The sequence below is a fragment of the Lampris incognitus genome, chromosome 9, assembly GCF_029633865.1.
Source record: "Lampris incognitus isolate fLamInc1 chromosome 9, fLamInc1.hap2, whole genome shotgun sequence".
Classification (NCBI taxonomy): Eukaryota; Metazoa; Chordata; class Actinopteri; order Lampriformes; family Lampridae; genus Lampris; species Lampris incognitus.
Window position 1 is genome coordinate 8,507,254 of NC_079219.1, and position 10,000 is coordinate 8,517,253.

Sequence of the window (10,000 nt, forward strand, 5' to 3'; positions counted from 1 at the left end):
GTGGCTGCTCGGATTACAGCGCCAACAGCAGCGAGACGCCCCCGAAGCCCCTGAGCATCACATAAACACACACGCACACACATAGCTGACTCAGAGGCGGTGCAGATCACCGCCTCCGCAAGTTAAAATCTACCTGTCAGAGCGAGAAAACAACAGTTTGAAGAAGAAGAAGAAGAAGAAGAAATAATATTATAGGCATGGTGGAAAAGCAGGCAAAGTTGGGAAATTAAGTTTGCAACTCGCCGGGAACGCGGCAGTTCAGTCTTTCAGCCGTCACGAAAATATAATATACTTAAAATACAATTCACAGGCCTCCTTTAGGTGAGCTAAATGTGGCGAGTTTAGTATCTAGCGACACCTGAGCAGCCCGGGTGTTTTGTTAAGACTGGAAATTACATTCTGAATGCCCTCCGAAACACTTGAACTTTGACCCCGAAGCCAAACCGTGAAGTCATTCTCTAGTTCCACGACACCGGCTCTATTAATCTGATATTTACAATTTGATAAATATCCACATTTTCACAAGAAAAATAATAGTGCTTACATATATAGTATACAGATACCTTACACCAAAATGTACATACAACAATTTCTCTTTAGCCATATTTCCCCCCCCCCACCCCCCACCCCACGGAAGGTATTTCATCCGCATTTCTCCAAAAAAAGAGGGAATTTCTTTTCTTTTCTTACACATGGATTGAAAATGAGGGTGTGCCCTGTCGCGGTGATACACACAAGTGCAAAAAAATAAAATAAAATAAGCAATACATTTTTTTTCCAGTGGTCATCACAAATGAACCGTATTGAATAAATGTACCCAGAGTTGACAGGGGTTAGAGTTTGGGCTTAAGTGATTAAGACGGCAAATCCATTTGTCTTAGCGGAATATGACCCGCAGATCGTGGCGCTGTTCAGTTCTCAAGTTCCTCCCTCCTCTTTCTATCCCCCTATCCCGTCTCTCTCTCTCAAGGTCAAGGATCCCCACAAGGGCAGAGATATCGCCTCGTATGGACATCGCTCGTGTGCGCATGTGTGTTCGTGTGCGTGTGAAATCCATAATCTGGGAGTTAAATGCCCATGAACAGAGATACAGTCGGGCATGGTCATCCCTGCCCTAGGCATTGTGGCGCCTGGCATTTGATCTCGTGACCTGTGGCAGACCGCAACCCAGTTCTGACGCCAGGCTTTGATGATGAGTCAGGACAACCAATAACAGCCCTGCAGCACGAGCTTGCTGCCGGGTCAAAGGTTAGTCATGAATGGGTCAATTCCCAGGCCGGGAGGCCAGGCAAGGCATGACTCGAGGAGCCAGGACTATCCCCCTAGAAGATAACGGGTCACAGCACCCTGGTGGCTCGTTAAACAGTGACACACGCAGGCATGTACGCACACACGTGTGCACACACACCAAGAGAGCCTCAGATTTGCCAGCGCTGGCCTCCGGTGGCTCGTTAGTGACATAAATAAACAGTCAGTAGACAATCAGCCCTGCGGCTGAATCATAAAGGCCTACTCTTAACATTGGTTGCCCGTTAGTCAATATCACTCCCGTTGCTTTCTTGTGGACGCAACCTTTAACATCTCAGGGCGGCACGGCTCAGGAGATAGCGCGGGTCGTCTAGTAATCGGAGGGTTCCTGGTTTGATCCCCGGCTCTTCCGGAGAGTGTGCCGACGTGTCCTTGAGCAAGACACTGAACCCCTAACTGCTCCAGGTGAGCAGGTTGGCGCCTTGCATGGCAGCCTCCACCATCAGTGTGTGAATGTGAGGCATACACTGTAAAGCGCTTTGAGTGGTCAGCAGACTAGAAAAGCGCTATATAAATGCAGTAAAGGTACCTCCCAATCCACTAACTACACAACACACTGTCCACTGATGGGGAGATAATACAATAGTACATCCCCCTGTAAAACCTGTTTAACCTAGCAAGGCCACATGTTGGGAGGCGTTGCACGTGGACATCCAAGTATGGCAGAAGGCTTTAACAATCAAGAAAGTTACATGGATGTGTATGTGCAACAGAGTGAGCGTGGCCACTTAGGGTTGATTAGTCAGGCCTGCCGTAGTAGGGCAGGCTAGAGTAGAGGAGAGGAGAGTAAGTGGGGCGTTTGACACATCGGGACCAGTGAAATACTCGTTTGCTCTCTTTAGCCATGACCCCCTCGCTGCCCTGGATAAATCACACTCCTCATAAACAGCACAGGAGAGAGGAACGGCACGAGACAGAGAGAACGATGAAGAGAGAGAGGGAGAGAGACTGAGAGGTGGAGCGATAGAGAAATAAGTGGATAGGGGCGGAATCGCCACGTCATAAACGATAAGAGGTGGCAATCTGTTGGTCCCCGCTAAGCGGGCGACTTCACGGCTCATTACCAATCAAACTCCTCCTGTCAGGAGAGCTCTGAGGCGAGGGGGATGAGGAGGAAGAGGAAAGAAGAGACGTGCTCCTTTCCGCTCCTCCATCCCTCTTGCTCTCCCTCGACCCTGTCAGATCGGCTACACCTCATTCCCTCCCTCACCTCCAGGCACTGTATGCATGTGGAGCACCTTGTATGGATAAAGTTCAAACTTGAGCTCTCAAACCTCATCTGCACCTTTTTTGGTGTTTGCTAGCAGACACCTGATTCATGTTTAGTCTACTAGGAAATTCAAGAGTGACTAAACTGTGCTATTTGTTAGATTGGCAATATACCCGTGTAATATCAATATTGTGATGAGACTAGATGTCATCTGGGACTTTGGTTATGGCAATTCATTCATTCATCTTCAGCTCCTTCTCTGGGGTCGGGTTGTGGTGGCAGCAAGCTAAGCAGGGCACGCCAGACATCCCTCTCCCCAGCAATGCTCTCCAGCTCCTCCTGGGGGATCCCAGGTGATCCCAGGCCAGATTGGACATGTAATCCCTCCAGCGAGTTCTGGGTCTACCCCAGGGTCTCCTCCCAGTTGGCCGTGCCCGGTAAACCTCCAAAGGAAGGCGCCCAGGAGGCAACCTAATCAGATGCCCGAACCACCTCCTCCGAACCAGGCTCTTTTCAATGCAAAGGAGCAGCGGCTCTACTCTGAGCTCCTCACCCTATCTCTAAGGCTGAGCCCAGACACCCTACAGAGGAAACTCATTTCAGCCACTTGTATCCACGATCTCACCCTTTCGGTCACTACCCAAAGCTCATGACCATAGGTGAGGGTTGGACCGAAGATCGACTGGTAAATTGAGAGCTTTACCTTCCGGCTCAGCTCCCTCCTCACCACAACAGTCCGGTACAATGTCCGCATTACTGCTGATGCTGCACCAATCTGCCTGTCAATCTCCCGCTCCATCCTACCCTCACTCGTGAACAAGACCCTGAGATACTTGAACTCCTTCACTTGAGGTGACAACTCATCCCCAACCCGGAGGGAGCAATCCACCATTTTCCGGTAGAGAAACAGGGTCTCAGACTTGGAGGTGCTGACTTTTATCCCGGCCATTTCACACTCAGCTGCAAACCGCCCCTGTGTGCGCTGGAGGTCGTGTTCTGATGAAGCCAACAAAACCATATCATCTGCAAAGAGCAGAGATGCAATTCTGAGGTTCCCAAAACAGACACACTCCTCACCTTGGCTGCACCTTGAGATCCTGTCCATGAATATCACAAATAGAATCAGAGACAAGGGACAACCTTGGCGGAGTCCGACACCTACTGGAAACGTGTTAGCTGTGTCCGCATTCTCGGCACAAAGTCACTCACTTCAGTTATACAAGGACCAGATGCATTGTAGCAACTGCTCCGGTACTTCATACTCCCACAATACCCCCCACAGAGTGCCCCAGGGTACACGGTCATAAGCCTTCTCCAAGTCCACAAAACACATGTAGACTGGTTGGTCAAACTCCCACGCCCCCCTCAGCACTTCCGCAAGGGTAAAGAGTTGGTCCGTTGTTCCACGGCCAGGATGGAATCTGCATTGTTCTTCCTTGATCTGAAGTTCGACAATTGGTCAGAGCCTCCTTTCCAACACCCTAGAGTAAACCTTCCCAGGGAGGCTGAGTAATGTGATGCCCTGATAATTGGAGCACACCCTCTGGTCCCCCTTTTTAAATATGAGAACCACCACCCCAGTCTGCCACTCCACAGGTACTGTCCCCGACCTCCCTCGTGACACTGAAGAGGCGTGTCAGCCAAGACAGCCCAACAATGTCCAGAGCCTTGAGCATCTCAGGGTGAATCTCATCCACACCCAGCGCCTTGCCACCAAGGAGCTTTTTAACTACCTCAGAGACCTCTGCCAGGGATATGGGTGGGGCTTCCCCTGAGACTTCAGACTCTACCTCCTCCACTGAGGATGTGTTCGCCCCTTTTTCTCCCCAGTTGTACCTGGCCAATCATCCCGCTCTCTGAGCTGTCCTGGTCGCTGCTCCACCCCCTCTGCCGATCCGGGAAGGGCTGCAGACTACCACATGCCTCCCCTGATACATGTGGAGTCGCCAGCCGTTTCTTTTCACCTGACAATGAGGCGTTTCGCCAGGGGGGCGTAGCGCGTGAGAGGATCACGCTATTCCCTCCAGTTCCCCCTCCCCCCTAAACAGGCGCCCCAACCGACCAGAGAAGGCGCGAGTGCAGCGACCAGGACACAACCCACATTCGGCTTCCCACCCGCAGACACGGCCAATTGTGTCTGTAGGGATTCCCGACCAAGCTGGAGATAACATGGGGATTCGAACAGGCGATCCCCTTGTTGGTAGACAATGGAATAGACCGCTACGCTACCTGGACACCCAGTTCTCAAAATTTTCTTGTCAAGTCAATTTTATTTGTATAGCCCAATATCACAAATTACAAATTTGCCTCAAGGGGCTTTACAGCAACACAATATCTTGTCCTTAGACCCTCGCATCAGATAAGGAAAAACTCCCTAAAAAAACTTGTGAATAAACATCAGCAATAGTCATTCCCAAACTATCTTCAAATGATCAATTTTGAGGGTATTCAGTCCAAAATAATGTGATATTTGATTTTGTCAATATTGCCCAGCCCTACTGCTCATATAATCAGTTTGAATGAGGGAGAAAAATGCTGAAGAGATATGGGGGGGGGGGGGGTTTCTCTGGGCGATGAAGGGACTGGGAAAAAACAAGATGACAGACAGAGGACCTGATACAGCAGACAATAGCAAACACATCATTCCCTTTTCGTCAATTTGTGATGGCTTCCGTCTTTGCCCTCGAAACCTTCTCCCCAACTCGTTCTCACAGCATAACATGACCGAAACAAAAAAGTGTCCCACAGGAGAATAGGACTAAGAAGGCAGCATGCCCCTTCCACTTGTGCCGTTTTGGTGTAGATAAGAACGAGTATGCTAGCGAGATACCTCCTCTAAAGCCAGGCTTGTATCATGATGCCATTATTCCACTCCCACACTCTACTCTTTCCGTTTTGTCTTTAGTCAAGTCTGTCAGAGTCCTCGTCAAGGTCTCCGCGATAGCAGTAGCATGAGAAAAAGCGATTGAAGAGACATTTGTTTGGAAAGGATCGTTTTCTCCTAAGTTTGGTAAACACAGAGTTCGAATTTTTTGTACTTATGGGGCAGACACCATCTCATTAACACTCCCCCGCAAACCTTCTTGTGGAATATTCCACCACTCCCGCATCAACAGTTCATTCACTCCTTTCTGGGGCTGCGCTGTGGCTGTTTATTATATTTAGAATCTCTTTTTAAAAATAAGTGGTATTTTTTTTGGGGACCCTCCCCCCAATTCGCAAAATCCTCAGATGAATTCTCTAGAATTCTCTTCCTCCTCCATCCCTCCATTTCAGCTTCTCCTCCACCTTTGCTCTTCCGTTCCTCTACACATAAACGGCAGTCCGTGAGATGACGGAGCCATCCCTCTGGGACTCCATGTCATCATCCAGGTAACCACCAATTATATCGTCCTGGTCATGGGGTGGGCGGAGCTGGAGGATGGGAGCCCCTCCAGCAAAGTGGTCATACCGCTCCTCTTCCTCCTCCAGCTCATCAAACTTCCTCCTCTCCGCCTCGTCCAGCTCGGCGCTCAGAAGGATGTCCTGGGCGGTGGGTGTGGTGGCCGCCACCTCGGGCCGCCCCCCTATGGTGAGCGGCTGGTGGTGGTGGTTGTTTTTCTCTCCGAGGCCCTGGTGGGCAGAGCCGTCGTTGTACACGTAGATGGGCCCGTTGTTGTTACCGATGCCCCCGCTGCCTGCACCGGCCCCAGTGCCGTTCTTGCTGGCCTTCTTGCCTCCGCCGAATATGCGCGACTTCATGTCGCCGCCGCTGTTGGCACGGTAACCCTGCTGTTGCCTGCGGCTTCGGGTCACAAGAACAGCGATGAGAGCTGCGACCAGGAGGAGGGCCAGCAGGGAGCCAATCACAGCCCCCGCCACCACGCCGGCATTGGATGGGTTCACTGAGGGTTCTGTAGAGGAGGAGGGTGGTGGGGGGGGGCAGGGAAGGAGAAGGAAAGAAAGGAATACATAGGTGAGAAAGAAGAACAAGACACAGACCCAGAGAATGGAGAGAGAAAAGGAAAACAGAGGCAGCAGGAAGGACAAGCAGGAAAAGGCAATGTCAAGAAGAGAGAGAAGTGGGGAGAGGGAGGAAGAGAGGAAAAGAAAGGGAGGGGGAGAAAGCGGGGGTTGGATGATGTCAGTGGTGCTGCTCGGAACTGTATTCAGTGAAGTGTGTAAGAACGCTGAGGTGTCAGTACAGTCAAGTATGCGTTTGTGTGTGTATACACGTGCTTGTATGTGTGCATGTGTATGTGTGTGTGTATGTGTGTGTGTGTGTGTGTGTTGAGCCTCTAACTGCACTGACATTTCCTCCCCTCCCTCAGAGCTGCTCCTGTCCCCATTCCCACAGCCACGTCACAACGCCTCTGCCACGATTCACCGGCGTTTGCCCTTCAACGGCCAGCGTCCGTCCAAGACTCTCACTCCACACTACAAATCACCAGTCAACGGCTCCACGCATCACAGCAGGAGGGAGAGGGGTGCGCGCACACACACACACACACACACACACACACACACACACACCCTGGCGGAGTGGAGAACGGTGACTGCAGGGCCGAACAGGTGGAGGCCACGCTGGGAAGGACGACGGAGGATGCAGGGAAGCGGAGGAGTGGAGGGAAGGAAATTAGATGAAGAGGAGGAGGAGAACGACGAGCGGGAGGAGGCGGAGAGGCGGGTATGAGTGACAAAGCGACACAACGGAATGACAACTCCTCCTTGGAGCCATGAATGTAGACCGGGGGACAGATTGGCACCCCTCTCCCTTTGGTGCAGCAGCCTAATTTGTGTCTCGCTTCTGTAAACTGCAGATGCTGTTTGTGCTGGAGTAAATACGTACTCCCAAAAATACGCAATCACTGGATGTGTCATGGTTACTGTGTTCCAGGCACGCACACAAACACACACACACATGAATAGATGCCATTTTAAGTCTATTTGGCTTCAGTGAAAGGGTTTTCTTTGCAACCCAGCATAAAGGTGTCTGTCCCATGTTTACGGTACGAGGAGGGTAGATATGAAAGTAGGCCTCCACCAACCAATCCATACTCTCGATTTGCAAGTGTGTGTGTGTGTGTGTGTGTGTGTGTGTGTGTGTGTGTGTGTGTGTGTGTGTGTGTGTGTGTGTGTGTTAAATACGCAGACTCCAGGGAAGAGGAATTGTGTCTAAATTAGGGTTGCGGCAGGGTCCCCCTATGACTAGTCAGCCTTATAGTGTCTCTCTCTCTCTCTCTCACACACACACACACACACCCACTCCTCCTTTACTCCCCCCCCTCCTTGGCCCAAACAATAGAGCCGATGCAGTGTTTCAAAATGTCACCTGGAATTTATCCAGAAATCGGTACAATCGTTTTAAGTGACTATTTCAAAGGCCAATCTAGGCGTTGTTGCAAGGGAGGATAGCGTTTAGAAAGGCAACGCTTTAGCACTGAATCTGTGCTGAAAACATTGCTGGCCAGCCCCTATACAACATGGCTTTGCTCCCAGGTTCCCATGTGGTCCTGTAGAGCATCATGGGAGGAACTCGCAACAAACACTGGCCGGGTAGAGGGATTTGATCCCCGCTGGGACCTCCCATGCTCTAAAGGTGCTTTGGATAAAAAGCGCCAAAAAGCACCAAGTTATTTTGTATGTTACAAGAATACCATCATGTTTCGATGAGCCTAGAAGAGTGGATTTCTCGTTTGAGCACCTGACTAAAAAAAAAAGATTAAGCCCCCTTTAGCCTAGCTCAACGTCACTCTTGCTTCCATTTGCCCTCACTGTGCTTTCACCAGCCATTACAGAGGATCAAACCGGTGGATATTTTTCTTAAAATCCCTGCCTAAAATTGTAAATGCTGCAGCAGCTCCATTCTTATTTGTCATGCTCATTTCAGATCCAACAAAAGCTGGCCCCTCCTGTTAAGTGCGCTGAGAGCCGGCAGAATTAATCGTGACACCAATTCTTGTCGAGGGAAGAGTACGGTTTTTCTGTCTGCACCTGTCCTCGGCTCTCCGCTCTTTATCCCTGCCCGCCTGCTCCCCCTCCTCCCTCCACTTGTTCTCCATCTCTGCCACCACTTCACCAGCTGTCTCCCGCACACGCTCTCCCTCGCAGTCTCTTCCAAATCCATTTTGCCTGCCATCCCTCCAATTTGCTTTTGTATTTATCTCATGTCACTCTTAACTTCTGCTGTGCGCCTACGTTTTAACATACTGCATAGCTTGGGGGGGTGGGGGGGGGGGACAGGGCTACTGTCAAGTGAGCACGTTTGTTTCTTTCTCTCCCTCTACTCCCAGTGCAGTGCAAACCGTTCATATTAACGCACGTGACAGTAAGGGGTAGGCCCCTGTGTCCACTATTGAGAGAAACACAGGAAGTGCATTAACACATCGAGCTCCATGGGGACCTTACATGTGCAACTTGGCGAATCTCTCATCATGTGATGAGACACTCCAAAATACTTGGGTGGCATGGTGGCCCAGTGGTTAGCGCTGTCGCCTCACAGCAAGAAGGTCCTGGGTTCAAACCCCGGGGTTGTCCAATCTTGGGGGTCCACCCCAGGCCATCCTCTGTTCTCCCTGTGTCTGCAGTGGGTTTTCTCCGGGTGCTCCGGTTTCCCCCACCATCAAAAAGACATGCATGTTAGGGTTAATACTCCTGTCTGTGCCCTTGACCAAGGCATGGCGAGACGAACGGGAGTTGGTCCCCGGGCGCTGCACGGCGGCTGCCCGGGGATTAAATGCAGCGCATGAATTTCCCCACGGGGATCAATAAAGTATATCAAATCAAAACAGGGTCCTTGCTATTGTGCAAAATGGTGTTTACATCTCAGGACACCCAGAAGTACACAATTTATTCCACCTAAATGTATATATTATATTCCACCCAGGGGCCGACGCACACGGCCTGGCGGCCTGTCCAGGGTTTCTCCCCGCCTGCCGCCCAATGACTGCTGGAATAGGCTCCAGCATCCCCGCGACCCTGAGAGCAGGATAAGCGGTTAAGATAACGGATAGATGGATGGATATTCCACCCAGATTTACACATCATATCCAACCCAAGTTCCACCCGTCCAGTTATTTTGCCCTAGCTGTGTCGACTTTCTCGATACTGCATCCTTTTGAAACTATTCCATGTTTTATTCCAGTTTGTGGAGAAAACGCTTCATGATTCAAAAGGTAGGACTCGACGGGGCCAGAGAACTAGTGAGGGATCGGCATAAATCTGAGCGTACCTTCCCAGAAGTACCTTTGGATCTATTAAAGTGGACGAGAGTAGGGTTCTGCTTCAAGTGCATACCAATGGACGAGCCCAGCACATAAAGCAACCACATGTAAAATGCATACTGTAAGAGTAAATACAAAACCTGCAATAATGAAGCATGACAACAACCCCAACCCACTCACACACGGACACATACACACAACCCTTCCCCTTACCGAGTTGTGGAGGGCCAAAACACAGCGTGCTTTTTATAAAGTCGCGTCATGAACAACCATAAGCTCC

General features: G+C 50.6%; 1 protein-coding gene across 1 annotated transcript; it reads right to left on the reverse strand.

Annotated features, from left to right (window-relative positions):
• Positions 1-645: 645 nt before the first annotated feature.
• si:ch73-22o12.1 (uncharacterized) lies at positions 646-8,559 on the reverse strand. Its single transcript, XM_056286127.1, has 2 exons — positions 8,475-8,559; positions 646-6,660 (listed from the first exon to the last, which is right to left on the reverse strand). Exons 1-2 carry the CDS (start codon positions 8,557-8,559, stop codon positions 5,825-5,827), a joined length of 921 nt encoding a protein of 306 aa, XP_056142102.1. The 3' UTR covers positions 646-5,824.
• Between the last annotated feature and the right edge of the window lie 1,441 nt (positions 8,560-10,000).

Coding starts and splice junctions, on each gene's coding strand:
- si:ch73-22o12.1 (XM_056286127.1), bottom strand. CDS start 8,559: ATGGAGAACAAGTGGAGGGAGGAGGGGGAGCAGGCGGGCAGGGATAAA. Junction 6,661..8,474: donor CAGGTGCAGACAGAAAAACC/GTACTCTTCCCT, acceptor CACTGAATACAG/TTCCGAGCAGCACCACTGAC.